Source organism: Podarcis cretensis (genome assembly GCF_951804945.1).
Source record: "Podarcis cretensis genome assembly, chromosome: 2".
Lineage (NCBI taxonomy): Eukaryota > Metazoa > Chordata > Lepidosauria > Squamata > Lacertidae > Podarcis > Podarcis cretensis.
In genome coordinates this window covers 115,435,514-115,450,924 of record NC_137171.1, presented here as the reverse complement: position 1 = coordinate 115,450,924, position 15,411 = coordinate 115,435,514, and the positions used below count along the sequence as shown (strand labels likewise).

General features: G+C 43.4%; 1 protein-coding gene and 1 long non-coding RNA gene across 2 annotated transcripts in view; both read right to left on the bottom strand.

Annotated features, from left to right (window-relative positions):
• The window catches only part of LOC307208698 (zinc finger protein RFP-like), a 30,942-nt gene that overhangs the window by 12,207 nt on the left and 3,324 nt on the right, over positions 1-15,411 (bottom strand). Inside the window, exons 4-6 of the mRNA XM_079963573.1 lie at positions 15,124-15,146; positions 3,319-3,440; positions 2,656-2,688 (exon numbers count right to left, since the gene is read on the bottom strand). Coding sequence (XP_079819699.1) covers positions 2,656-2,688; positions 3,319-3,440; positions 15,124-15,146 — 178 coding nt within the window. The remainder of the gene's footprint in view (positions 1-2,655; positions 2,689-3,318; positions 3,441-15,123; positions 15,147-15,411) is intronic.
• Positions 8,758-9,421, bottom strand: LOC307209244. Its single transcript, XR_013835469.1, has 2 exons — positions 9,351-9,421; positions 8,758-8,958 (listed from the first exon to the last, which is right to left on the bottom strand). It is a non-coding gene; the product is annotated as an uncharacterized lncRNA (long non-coding RNA).

Here is a 15,411-nt window from a genome sequence, read left to right as displayed (position 1 = left end):
GTCTTGAACTTGACAGGGAATGCCTGTTGCTTCAACATTTCTGATAATGGTGAGGCAATCCGTGTGTTGGCCACAAAGATGGAGAATATAGCACATGTCCCAGTACAAACATGGGAAGGATGGGATATGGGATGGCTCACCAATTGGTTACCTAATGTCGCAGGACTCAAAGGGATACTATTGTCTTGCTTGTTTTTCTTGACAGTAGTAATAATGGTTTTATGTATGGTGCCATGTATCATTTCATGTTTTAGAAGTACAATTAGCAAGATGATTTCAAATGAAACTCTACCTCATATCATGGCCCTATACAGAGCTTTACCTCAGGAATATGATGAAGGTCAAGCTATCAAGGACACTTGGGATGAAGGTCCTTGAGCTTGAAAGGGGGGAATGAGGCATCTAATCATAAGCTTGCATTTTTATTAAAGCTTATATGTTTAATCAGGGCTTGTATTTTAAGAATGAGTTTAAAAATGTTCTGTTTCATGCCAGGCAGAAGACCATGCCTAAAAACCTTGGCAAGATATTTTTACTCCTAGACAAGGGGCCCCCCTGATTTATAGCAGAAAACAATTCTCAAAGTCGTAAAAAGGGAATTACAGGCTGACAGCCAAGGTTACACTGACCCTACAAATTAAGGGTGGATAAATAGTAAAATGAGCCATATCTTCTTCCTAAGGTTAAGAAGGTCAAGAGCAGTGAAAAAGCATCTAGCTGGCAGAAACAGAACATTTTCTGGGAAGACTTTTCAAAAGCTGTTTGTTTCTTAAACTAAGATCCTTTTAAGATTTCTTTTCCTTTTAAAAGGTTGTTTATGTATTAAATATATTAGCTTAAATATAATTATGCAAAGGATTTAAGAAATGCTAGATTCTTATTTCATATAGTTGTAAGAGTTGTAACTATCCTGAAATTAAGTCAGGCACCAGCCCCCCCCTTGTCAGACAGAAGACGCCATCGAGCGCTCCTGATATATGGTTGTCAGGCCTTTTGTTTAGAAACCTTCAAATGAAGGAGATCTCAATGTTGATGTGAACTCAATCCTTGACATATGCATAAGATAAAAATTTAAGATTAATTATCTGTTTTGGAAGGCAATAGGGCAAGGAGGGCAAGAGGTGAGCTGGTAATTAAGATTCCTTGTTGAGACACATGTAAGATATATTACTACTTATTTGTCATTTATAGATAGAAGAATATATAGCTTTTTGATTTCCATAAAAGGGCAAGAAGGAAATGGGTGTATCTTTTGTGATTGGCTCTAGCAAACAGCCAATAGGAATTTCAACCAGGCTGATTGGACAGAGGCAGCCACAGGAGGAGCAAGGGGGCTGGATTAAGGAAATATAAGTGCTGGCCAGAATGGCAAGAGGCCAGGCCAGAGCTTGGTAACCATATACCACTGTGCCTCATATTTATTTGTCTGACAAATAAATTACTATTTTAATTTCTCTATTGCTGCGTTGAATATTTCATTCCAGCTAAGCGTTAACCACAAGCAGGGTGCTACAGCTGGACCCCTGGAGTTCACACTCAGGCAGCCCCCAGCTCCCTCCACTGACACCAGAACCCATTCACCTTCTCGCACCCAAAGGTTGTTGCAGCCATTTTCTGAGCTATTTGTGTTCATGCATTTCCCACTATTACATAAAAGGGGTGGGGACCCTGTATGGCTCAAAGGGATATTTCCCCCTCATGTGCTGGGAGCCTTTGGCTTCACACCACCCCTGTGTCTTACTGAGATTGTGCACAGAAAAGCCAGACATCCTGGGCTGGGGGCTTCCTAAGAGTCTGCAGGATAAGGCCAAGAGCCCCTCTAGCCCAGCAAGCTGCTCTCACGGAACAGATGCCTCTGGGAAATAAGGGGAAATAAGGCATGGATGGAAGAGCTGCAGTGGCAGTGGCCTGGTCTTTTGAGAAGCAGATCCCATCTCTCCCGAATTTGTGCCTCTGCTTGACCCGAATTGACTAGGGAAATCCAGCCAGTGTATAAATAATAAAGGCACTGGGTATAACTAATAATAATAAATAAATAAATAAATAATAAATAATAATAAAGGCACCGGGACCAGATGAATATACAGCAAAATACTATAAAAAACTTAGGTAAACAATTGTTATTACCAATAAAGGATGTGATGAACAATATTTTGCATAAAGGAAAGATTCTACTGACATGGAAGGAAGCATATATCACATCATTTATGTATTTATGTATTATTATTATTATTATTAGCAGTGCCCTCAAATTAATACTTGGACTTATTTCAGTTAATTTCTGTAAAATAATTTTTGGTACTTAAGTTAAAAACAGAAAGAATAAGAGATAATAAAAAACTAAAAAGGAGACAGTTTACCAAAAGTTGAAAAGAGAACCGTGTTGAGGATGAAGGAAGTCAATTGGATGAAAAGAAGAGTTGAAATACGGTATATATATATCATGGACAAGATGTTTTGTATAAGTTTCCATACACCAATATGCTTTATTTGTAACTTTTTGTTCTGTTGCTGTTTCTTTGGATTTGGCGTTACTGTTTTTATGTTTAGTTTGATAAGCGTGTATGTATGTGTTGTAAAATAAACTCAATATTTTTTTTAAAAAAAAACTAATAAAATTATTATATAAATAAATATTGTTATTATTAAATGTACCTTTTCGCAGCTGAAGTCCATATTCCACAGTTTCTGGAAGAGAAAAGGGAACAGAGATTTAGCATCACACCATCATTCAGATAACAAACCTGGAATGAACAATATGAGCTCATGAGACTTTAGCCAGGTGTTGTGGACTACAAGTCCCATCATCCGTAACCACTGGCCACGCCGGCTGGAGATTATGGGAGTTGTAGTTAAAACTATCTGAAGCTCTCCATACTGGCTATCCCTGCATAACCAGGGCAGGGGTGATGTCAAAGTTCAGGCCTGCCCAAATCTTGAGAGGAGGAGCAGGACCCCAGAAGATCTCCCCATCAACAAGGTCCAGACATCGCTGTTCCACAACGGGAGGCCTCAACCCCTCTGCTCCTGGCTGGCTCCTGGACAGCCCTCCTCTCTCCTTCTGCTCCCCTTACATCAATCTCAGGGCCAAAGAAACAGGCGAAAAGCCCGAAAAGTGAGATGTGTGAAAGCACCCAAAGCCTGGCTGAGAGATGTGAAGAGTTCAAGTACAACTTTTTCCAGGGTTACATTCCTGGGGATTGTGCATAATCCCCCCAGGTCACCCCTCTCATTTTCCTGGCACTGCTAATGTCTTGGAGCCTTTCATGAACAATTTCAAATATCCAATATAAAATATTTTCAGCTCTTCTTTGCTACCTCTGAATTTCTTCATGACTCCCTCCAGGAAGGGATTTATATCTTTGAAGTCCCAGATCTTCCACTTCAGAGCAGGAGGAAAAGCCACAGGAGGATCCTCTAAGTTCTCCTTCTCCTGAGACCTGGGAGGAGAAGAACAAAGCCAAGCCACCATCTTTCCAATGCAAGGAGCTTTCTGACAAGGCAGGTGTCACATTCTGATGATAAAGGCACCATGGAAATATCATGAAGACTTGAGAGCAGAGTTCTATGGCTAAAAGGAGCATCTGATTGACATGTGGATCTAGAGACCACCTAACAAGTTGAAGGAAAACCAACAAACACCAGCTTCCATAATACATGGAAAGAAATATATGACTCTCCTGTGTGAGTGCCTGAGGGCCCTGCTCCTTCTTGCCACTTACCACCTGGCCCAGGGAGGGCCTGACAGGCCTCACAAGGACTGGTTGTTGCCACTGATGCTGCTACTGCCCAGGAGGACCCGGAGGGGTGCAGAGTTCTTTTAATTTTTTTAAAAAATATTTTCCTTTCCCTTTAGATTTTTTATATATGGGGGTGGGATGGATGTTTGGGTGGGCTTGGGAATTTGTTAGATTTTGATGAGTTTGTAATTTTTGCAGTTTTTATTTGTATTGTTTTATTGTTTTCTGGGTTGTTTTTGTTTTTTGTTTTTATTGTTTTAAGGTTTTATTGTTTTAGGCTGCGAAAGAATAACATTAATTGCCATCAATGGAGGTTCCTATGAGGTCTGGGATTGCTACCGTGGAGGGGCGAGGGAGGTATGGCGGTGGGGGCAGATGTTATAGGCGAAGGGGATCGAGATATGGATACGCTCGTACCCCTTCCAATCTGCGCCCCATCCCGAGGGACGAGGGTAGGGTGAGCAAGGATTACTCACCTCCGTCACTGGTGCTGTGCAATAAAACCGCCACCCTGCGAGATTTCTTTATCTCGCAGGGGGTCGACCTGGCTTGTGTGACGGAGACATGGGTGTGCGAAGGGGCAACAGTTACCTTACGAGAGATGGCGCCCCCGGGTTTCTCCGTCCTCCACCAGTCACAGACTGTGGGCCGGAGTGGCATTATTAATCCGGGAAGATTGTCCTTTCAGGGCTTTACCATCGCCATCGATCCCCGGCATTGAATGTTTTGGCCTAGCGTGGGGCTCCGAGGAGAGCTTGGCTGTCTGGCTGGTGTACCGGCCACCTAGCGCACCAGCAGCCACCCTGTCAGGCCTATTGGAAGCCGTGGCCGGCTGGGCCTTGGAGTTCCCTAACCTATTGGTATTGGGGGACTTTAACATCCATGCTGATGCCACTCCCTCCTCACAGGCTCTGGACCTGGTGTCTTCCATGGCGGCACTAGGGCTCTCCCAGTTTGTTTCGGGCCCCACACATCAAGCAGGCCACACGCTGGATTTGATCTTTGGTGTAGGTATAGATGTGATCATGTCTCCTTCGATGAAGGTGCCATGGTCTGATCACTACGCTCTGAAAGCCAGGATTGACTTTCCACCCCCACCCTGCTTAGGTGGCGAGCCGATTTGGGCTCGCCCGCAGAGGCTGATGGACCCTGATAGATTCCGCCAAGCCTTGCGGGACCTTGCTCCCCCTGGCGACTGATTGACTGAGCTTGTTGAGGGCTGGAATACCCAGCTCCTGGCAGCCATCGATGAGATCGCACCTAGGCGCCCTCTGCGACCCCGCAGAAACTGGGCTCCCTGGTTTACCGAGGAGCTCCGGAAAATGAAGCGGGACCTCAGACGGCTAGAGCGAGTATGGCGGGGTGCCCGTGACGGAGCCTCAATAACATCTTACAGGGCTTTTATGAAAACCTACGAAATGGCGGTGAAGGCTGCTAAGAAGTCCTACTTCTCGGCCTCCATTGCATCCGCTAGCTCTCGCCCAGCGCAATTATTTAGTATAATCAGGTCTTTAACATCCCTTGAGGGACAGCCAAATTTAAATAACAATTTGACACACAGCTGTGAGGCATTTGCGAGCTTTTTTGCGGAGAAGGTCTTGTTGCTCCGCCACGACCTCCCTGCCAATTTGGATACAATAAAGGAACTGGAGGCTCCTCGACTGTCCTCAGGTCCAGTATTGGAACACTTCAACCGGATATCCCCAGCCGATGTGGACAGACTCCTCCAAGCTGGAAAGCCCACCACCTGTCCTCTCGACCCGTGCCCGTCTTGGCTGATTAGAGCGTGTCCAGACGAGGTGCGGGCCCTCCTGGGGGATATCATCAATTTGTCCCTTGGCACGGGGACATTCCCAGGGGAACTGAAGGAGGCAGTGGTGCGCCCGCTCTTAAAGAAAACATCATTAGATCCTTTAGATCTATCCAATTACCGCCTGGTTTCGAATCTTCCGTTCCTGGGTAAGGTGATTGAGAGAGCGGTTGCTGAACAGCTTGGTGGGTTTCAGGATGAAACATCGGCTCTGGATCCATTCCAGTCTGGCTTCCGCGCTGGTCATGGGACCGAGACGGCTCTGGTCGCTCTAACAGACGATCTTTGTAGACAGCTGGATCGAGGTGGGTCGGGGCTGCTGATTCTTCTAGATCTGTCAGCAGCTTTTGACATGGTTGATCACGAACTTCTGGACCACCCCCTTGCCAACGTGGGGATCCAGGGCACAGTCCTTCAATGGCTGCGCTCGTTTCTCTCTGGTCGGGGACAGAGGGTGGCGCTTGGGGGGGAATTGTCATCGCGCCACTCCTTGGTGTGTGGAGTGCCGCAGGGTGCGATACTCTCCCCGATGCTTTTCAACATCTTTATGCGCCCCCTCGCCCAGCTTGTTCGGAGTTTTGGGCTGGGTTGCCATCAGTATGCCGATGACACCCAAGTCTATCTGTCGATGGATGGCCATCCTGACTCAGCCCCAGACACACTGACCAGATGTTTGGAAGCTGTGGCTGGATGGTTACATGGGAGCCGGTTGAAGCTAAATCCTTTGAAGACAGAGGTCCTGTAACTGGGACAGGGTGATATGGGATTGGGGGGCAACTCCCATCTCTTGCAGGGGCGCAATTAGTGCCAGCACCGTCCGTTAAGAGTTTGGGTGTAATCTTCGACACCTCCCTTTCCATGGAGGCGCAGATTGCAGCTATAACAAAGGCGGCATTTTTCCATCTCCGCCAAGCTAAGCAGTTGGCTCCTTACCTCTCTCGCCCTGACCTAGCCACTGTGATCCACGCGACGGTCACCTCCAGACTGGATTATTGTAACTCGCTCTACGTGGGGCTGCCCTTGAGACTGACCCAGAAACTCCAGCGGGTGCAGAATGCTGCGGCGAGACTCCTTACGATGTCTTTGCTGCGAGATCACATTCACCCGGTGCTATACCAGCTGCACTGGCTCCCGGTGGAGTACAGGATCAGTTTAAGGTGCTGGTTTTAACCTTTAAAGCCCTATACGGCTTAGGACCCTCGTACCTACGGGACCACCTCTCCTGGTATGCCCCACAGAGGAACTTACGGTCTTCAAATAAAAACATCTTGAAGGTCCCAGGCCACAGAGAAGTTAGGCTGGCCTCAACTAGAGCCAGGGCTTTTTCGACTGTGGCTCCGATCTGGTGGAACACTCTGTCACAAGAGACCAGGGCCCTGCGGGACTTGACATCTTTCCGCAGGGCCTGCAAGACAGAGCTGTTCCACCAGGCCTTTGGCCAGGGCACAGCCTGACTCCCTCCCTCGGCAATCTTCGCGAAGCTCTGGCCCAATGGTTGCCAGTGGCTTGATTTAATTAATTTTATAATGAATGATTTTAGAATGTTGTTTATGCTGTACTTTTGTACTGTTTTATTGTTGTTAGCCGCCCTGAGCCCGGCTTCGGCTGGGGAGGGCGGGATATAAATAAAATTTATTATTTATTATTATGATGATGATTATGAGATTGAAGGGAAATAAGCTGATATATGCATATCATTTTTATGAAGAAAAGTGAACAATACTCGGTCCTTACACAGAGATTTTAGGACTACACCAGTTTTAGTGAAGCATTTCAAGTGACTAATGAACAGAACAAAATAGGTCTGGTATGTGCATTTATGTGTATGCGTATCTGGTATGTGCATTTCTGAAACATAAGGAAGTTCCAAAGAATTGGAAACAAGAGTCAAAAAAATTGAAATCAATCCCAACACCTTTTCAGACCATAATTCCCTGACTAGATGGAGATTAAATGATCATTTATTAGATGATCAAAAATTTGTTTAAAAAGCAAAAGAGACTTCGGCGGATTATTTTGAAATAAACAGTCAAGGGCAAACAAAGTTACAGACGGTCTGGGACGCAAGCAAGGCTGTAATGAGAGGATTCTTTATACAACAAAACTCATTTAAAAGGAAATTGAGAGAGCAAAAGAAAAAAGAAATATTAGAGGAAATTATGAAAAAGGAGAAACAGCTGTCAAAAAAGGCAAATAAAGAGGCAGTAAAATAAGCAATCAAAACATTACAAACCCAATATTCAATGATTATAAACAAGGAAATTAGCTGGAAAATAAAAAGAGTAAAACAAAAACATTTTGAGCACGCAAATAAACCCGGGAAGTTGTTACCCTGGCAGTTGAAAAAAGTGAACAAAGGAACTCCATAAATAAAATTAACATAAATGGCAGAATTACAGACAAACTGAAGGAAATAAGAGAAGGATTTGTTAAATATTTTTCTAAGCTGTATAAAAAAGGGAAAGAAAAACCATCTAAGATAGAAGAGTACATCAGAAGTAGCAATATGCCATATTTAAAAGAAGAACAAAGGAACATTCTTAACTCCCAGATAACAATGCAAGAATTATTTGAGGCAATAAAAAGCTCTAAAAACGGCAAGTCTCCATGGCTTTACGGTAAAATATTACAAGAAATTAAATGAACAATTAGCGAATCCATTGAAAGATGTTATGAATGAAATATTGAACACAGGAGAAATCCCAGAAACATGGAAACAGGCCTATATAACAGTAATTACAAAACAAGACGCAGATTTGCTGCAAGTTAAAAACTATAGGCCTATTTCCTTGTTAAATAATGATTACAAATTGTTTGCAAATATTCTAGCTAATAGATTTTTAAAAATGTTAATTGAATATATACATCAAGATCAAGCCGGGTTTTTACCAGGAAGACAAATGAAGGAGAATATAAGGAATATTTTGAATATAAAAGAATATTTGGAGGTTAAAAATGAAAAGAAAGTGGCAATGATGTTTATTGATGCTGAAAAAGCCTTTGATAATGTTTATTGGAAGTTCATGATAAAGCTGTTAGAACAAATCAGAAGTGGTTCTAAGTTTTTAAAAGGAATAGAAGCAATCTATTCAGAACAAAAAGCCAAACTAATTATAAATCAGGTGATAACGGATGACTGTAAGATCCAAAAAGGAATAAGACAAGGATGCCCATTATCACCATTATTGTTTAGCCTGGTCTTGGAAGTACTGTATTTTTCGCACCATAGGACGCACTTTTTCCCTCCTAAAAAGCAAGGGAAAATGTGTGTGCGTCCTATGGAGCGAATGCAGGGGGGAGGCAGGCAGGAAAAGCCCCCAAGAGCCACAAACAAGCTCCATGCGCTCTTGCGGGCTTTTCCACAGGAGGTAGAAGGGACTGACTGGCCGCATCAGTCCCTTCTCCCACCTCCCAGAAGAAGAAGAAGAAGAAGAAGAAGAAGAAGAAGAAGAAGAAGAAGAAGAAGAAGAAGAAGAAGAGTTTGGATTTGATATCCCGCTTTATCACTACCCTAAGGAGTCTCAAAGCGGCTAACATTCTCCTTTCCCTTCCTCCCCCACAACAGACACTCTGTGAGGTGAGTGGGGCTGAGAGACTTCAGAGAAGTGTGACTGGCCCAAGGTCACCCAGCAGCTGCATGTGGAGGAGCGGGGAAGCGAACCCGGTTCACCAGATTACGAGTCCACCGCTCTTAACCACTACACCACACTGGCTCTCAAAAGCCAGGAGAAGCCACAATCTCTTTAAAGGGATTGCGCGGCTTCTGCAGGCTTTTGCGAGAGGTGAGGGAATCCCCCCACCTCCCAGGAAAGCCAGAAGAAGCTGTGCAGCCCTTTTAAAGTGTGCGCGGCTTCTGCCGGTTTTGCGGCAGAAAAGCCAGGAGAAAGCCAGGAAAGCCCTGCGCAGCGTCTCCTGGCATGGAGAGGCTGCACGGGACTAAAGGGGAAGCCAAAACAGCGAGCGGGATCCCTGTGCCGGCAGGGAGAGGTTGTGCGCAGCCTGTACACTGCGCTTTGGGGCTGGGGGGGGGAAGATTTTTTTCTTGATTTCCCCCCCTAAAAACTGGGTGTGCCCTATGGTCTGGTGTGCCCTATGGTGCGAAAAATACGGTACTTGCCAAAAACATAAGAGCAGGTAAAGAGGTCACAGGGGTAAAAACTGGGAAAAGTGAATTCAAGTTAAAAGCCTATGCAGATGACCTAGTGATAACAGTGGAAGAACCTAAAACTTCACTCCCTAAAGTGGCAGGATTTAAGTTAAATAGGAATAAAACTAAATTATTAGTTAAAAACCTGAAGGAAGAAGAAAGAACCGAGTTAGAACAAAACACTGAAGTCCATAAAAAGGTTAAATATTTAGGGATTCTGTTAGCATCAAGAAATATAAACCTATTTAAAAATAACTATGAAAAAAATTGGCTTGAGGTAAAAAGAAATTTAGAAATATGGAGTAGAATGAATCTCTCATTGTAAGAAAAAATATCGGCGATTAAAATGAATGTGTTGCCAAAAATGCTATTTCTTTTTCAAGCAATACCTGTCATTCTGAAAGATGAATGTTTTAAAAAATGGCAGAAAGAGATTTCAAAATTTATCGGTGGGGGGTGGGGTGGGCAAAAGGCCAAGGATAAAACATAAAATACTTACAGACGTAAAAGACAGAGGCGGGTTTGCCCTCCCTGACCTTAAATTGTATTATGAATCTGCTTGTTTGGTATGGATCAGGAACTGGATGAGACTGGATAAGCAAGAGGCATTTGAACTAGAAGGACATGACAACAGATTTGGCTGGCACGCATACTTATGGTACGGGAAAGGGAAGTTTCATAGAAGCTTTCACAACTAGATAATTAGGAAATCACTAATGAGAGTATGGGAGAGATATAAAGACTTATTGGAACAAAAGACCCCGTGGTGGCTCTCACCACATGAAGCATTACTGCTCAAACCACTTGGAAAGAAAGGAAAATGGCTCACATATGTTGACTTATTAAAGGACCATGATGAAAAATGGAAATTAAGAGATTATGATGAGATCAAAGACCACTTTCAGAGTTGATTGCATTATTGACAACTATATGAAACACATAAAGAAGACAGCAAGAAAGGATTCAGTTACACAAGATCTAGGTTTCAAACAGAAGTGATCAAAGGTAAAGTGAAATTACTGAAGGCAGCATACAGCATATTATTAGAATGGGAGACGAAAGATGAAGAGGTAAAATCAGTTATGATTAAATGGGCACAAGATGTAGGTCACAACATTATGATGGAAGATTGGGAAAAATTATGGAAAACTGATTTAAAATTTACAGATTGTTCCCTACTGAAGAATTACATGAAGATGATGTACAGATGGTACACGACACCAGTGCAGTTAGGGAAAATGTACAAAACTAGCTCAAATAGCTAGTGTGGTGTAGTGGTTAAGAAAAAAGTTTGAGGAACTATACAACTGTGTAACAGAATGCAGAAAACAGCATTCTTAGAGAAATCAAAGACTGGAACTGAGGGAAGCCGGGGGTTGGGGGTGGGTGGGTTTTGTGTGGGAGGCGGGGAGGGAGGAAAAATGGGAAAAAAATAAGGATGATATGTTTCTGGATAATATGTTTTGTTTTAATTTTGAATAATTTCCACTCAATCGGTGTCACAAGTTATTGAGTGCTCAGTTTTCGAGCAGCTGGCACTGGGGATCACTTTGCATATGGAATCCAAGAGTATTATTCTCGTTTCAGCTTATATTCCACCATATACAGTGCAAACACAGATAGAGAGCACGTGGCATAAATTCCATAGTTTTCTTTATTCCCTACAAATTAGGTACCCTGGATCGCCATTTTACCTAATGGGAGATATGAATGCCAGAATAGGCTCAAATGATGATAGCCTGGAAATAAAATTCCCAATATTAAGAGATCTAAAGGAAAATAGCGCCCTCTTTCTAAACCCACCCCCACGTAGACATTCGAAAGATTGCCAAATCAACTATGCTGGATTCTGCCTGGCTTTTTTACAAATAAGTCTTGACCTGATCATTGCTAATGGGGCATTCCCCGGAGACAGAGAAGGCGAATACACATTCATAAATACAAATGGAGCCAGCACAGTAGACTACTGTCTCACTAACAGAGAGGCCTTTGAATGAATTAAAAAATTCACCATAGATAATAGGACTGAAAGTGACCACTTACCTCTAATCATCTCCACTACTGGCCAAAATTCAATTCAGTGCTCTCACATAGAACATGAGGATATAGATAAAGCAAATGATCCAGCATTGCGTAGGAAAAAATGGACACCTGAGATAGCAATTGCAGTTGAGAATAGATTGAATTCACAAACTGCAATTAAGTTAAGATCAATTATAATAAACAATTTATCAATAGACTCCTCCCTGACAGCTTACAAAAATCTCATTGAGTCCTTGCAGGATGTGGTCTGGGTTAACATAAACTCAGCCGGCAAGCCACGCACTGCTAAAGGGTTGGTTTGACCAAGAGTGCCGCACAAAGAAGGAAGCCTTAAGGAACGCCTATTTGGCCTATAGAAACGCTGGATTAAACTATTTACCTCAATCTTATTTCAAAATCAAAAAAGAGTACAAAGCCCTTTTGGCCTCAAAAAAAAGGCAGTCCGAACAAAATTCCTGGTCCCTACTATTGAATGCCTCACTAAACAATGAAACTAAACTCTTTTGGCAACAGGTCTCCGACTCAATGAAAAATAGGTCCTCAGCTCCCAGCTGTGTCATTCCAGCTCAGGTTTGGGAGAACCACTTCAGAAATATATTTATGGAAAATCCAAACCTCCCTTCCAGCTTACAGGAGGATGACAGGGCAGAATTGTCACTGCTTCCTAATTGGAGGCCGGTTACTGTGGAGGAAGTCCATACATTAATTGGGAATCTGAAGAGTGGAAAGGCTCCGGGGAAAGACTTTATCCCAGCAGAGTTGATTACATCAAACCAGCACTGGTGGGCTCCGCTTCTGGCAGCACTCTTTACGGTAGTAAATAACTCGGGTAAGGTACCATATAGCTGGAAACATGCTATAGTAGTTCCAATCTTTAAGAGGGGCCACCCAAATGTACCATCCAATTATAGGCCTATTAGCCTGCTCTCAATAATTGGGAAGCTGTATGCCCGTTTCCTCAGTAGCAAACTGACAACTTTTCTAAATGAACATAATATACTATCTGAAGCCCAGGCAGCTTTTCGTGAGAACCATTCAACAACAGACCACTGTCTAATGCTGTCCTTCCTAGCTGAGAAGTATACCAGACCTCTACAGGGTAAACTCTTTGTGGCCTTTATGGATCTGAAATCAGCATTTGACTCCATCCCCAGATCCCAGCTATGGTCCAAATTGAGTCTGATTTTGCAGAACAAACGACTTCTCTTTCTTATAAAAGCCCTGTACAATGGAAGCAAACTGCAGGTCCAATGCGGTCGACAGGGACAGCTATCGAACAGCATCGAGATGACTAGGGGGGTGAGGCAGGGTTGTATTTTGGCCCCCACATTGTTTTCTCTATTCGTAAATGACCTAGAAGAGAACTTAATGGACCCAGATGGACACATTCCAAAAATAGGAATGAGAAGGACCCCTTTGTTGTTGTATGCTGATGACGCAGCCATCATCTCCGTTCCAGACCGGGTTTGAACTATCTGTTGAGGAAATTTTCTGATTACTGTTCTGGAAATGGTTTATCCATTAATTATGAAAAATCTAAAATTTTAGTCTTCAAAAGAAGATTCTCCCACTCTAAACGGGTGCTGGATGGCCATAACCTTGAACAGGTAAAATACTTCAGTTACCTAGGGCTCACATTCCATCATACAGGATCTTGGAAGCACCATTGGCAAACCTCCCTTCAAAAGGCGGAGATTACAAAGCTAGCCATACATAGATTCTTCTACACAAAGTGCGGCAAATATATTCCAGCAGCCTTAAGGGTTTTCAACGCAAAGCCCGTTTCCAAACTCCTGTTTTCAGCAAATGTCTGGCATAATGGGGACCTGCCAAAGCTAGATGGCTTTCAGGCAAAATTTATACGATCTCTGCTGCAGGTACCTAACTGCGTCCCCAACTCCGTACTTCTGTTGGAAGCTGGTGAATGCCCAATTTCAGCTAGAGCGTGGTGGGCTGCCCTAAAACATTGGCTCAGGATTTCAGTGTTTAATTTAGGGAAGGGTCTGTACCAACATTTGACCAATGAGGAATTTGTCAGCAAATGGCAGAAAACCATGGCTAAAAAAGCCACCTCTATCGGTCTGTCTCCCCCCCAACTGTATTACCTGGGTTATAAAGGCGCCCAAAAGGTTTTAAAGCAAAGATTATGGGACAATGCACACAGCGACTTGCAATCTCGATCACACGCAGTCTGTAGTCTGCTGGCAGCAGGAGTTCAATATGGGTATGTCTTTGAGTTAACATCTTACATCAAAAACCTGACAGTACCTAACTATCGAAGGCTTTTCACTAAAGCCAGATTAAATGTCTTCCCCTCTGCAGTGCTGGATGGTAGGTTGAGAGGAGTTCCCTACCAGGACAGACTTTGCTTGTGTGCTCAAGACATCGATTCCATAAAGCATATTTTGTTGCATTGTACAAAGTATGAGCAGGTCAGGGCTGAACTGATACTACCTCTGCTGGTGCCTTTCCCGGGAAAATCAGAGACTCACTATGTCAGGTTCCTACTGGAAGACCGGACAAAAGCTAGAACGTTGGCAGTAGCAAAGTTTCTATCGGTGGTTGCAAGAACAAATGAGCCCTATATTCTAAACAAAATGATTAATTAACCTGGAGGTAGGCTGTATGAACTGTGTAATAATTTGTAATGTTTGGTTGGGTCTCTGGACCGTAATAAAGATTGTTGTTGTAATTTTGAACAAAAAAGTTTTTTTAAAAAAGAAAAGAAATCAAAGCAGTATTTTCTAAACATGGAAGATTCTCAAAATTCGTAAGTGTTTGAATATGTTGCAGGTGTTTTGGGGACAAGGCTCTAAGCGGCTACTATTCATGATGGCTGGGTCAAAGGCAGTGGTGCCTCTGATCCACAGGAGCGGAGTGTCCTCTGGGGCTCGGATCCGCGGGTTTTGCACTGGCATCTGGTTAGGCACTGTGAAAACAAAATGCTGGACTAGATGGGCCACTCACCTGATCCAGCAGGGCCCTTTCTCACATTCTTATGTCTGAAGAAGAACCTGCAGAAGCCAGAAATACGCTGGACATTTAAGAGTAAGTTATAGTGAAGATATTTACAAGCCCCTTTGGGGTGCCCCCCCTTTTTGTATCAATTGCAGAGTAAATGAATCCATCACAGAGAAGGGCCTTCAGAGGTATGCAATGGGAATGGCTTCCTGTCTGTTATTATAGATGAGACCAATAACTACAAATGACTGCGAAAATGTTTCCCTATTTTTGTCTGTGATCTTGTGAGATGGATGATGGAGTCCTAAGCTATCTCTGTAAGGAGGAACTCGAGAGTGAGTTTCTCACCCCTTAAACAAGAATGTTCCTAGCATCATAATAAGGGAGGGGTTTTCTTAAAGCAGCAAATTTCCATCACTTACCTCTGCAAGAAGCTTCTGATATCCTGGAAGGAAAGAAAGAAAAAGATATCAGTGGAACCATTTCTGCAGAGAGCCCTGCGGTCAGTTAAATACTAAGCTGCTGAAGCAGAGAGAGGTTAGCCAAGCACAAAACAAAAGACCCCCAATATAATATGCAGTACCACGTAACTTTGGAATAGCCATCAGATGGCAAAAGTCAGCCATTCCAGTGATGATGAATAAAAGGTCCCTTTCTTCCCTTTTGGCCAAGTCACCCAAACAGCTGTCAGGAATGAGACAGCTCTCAGC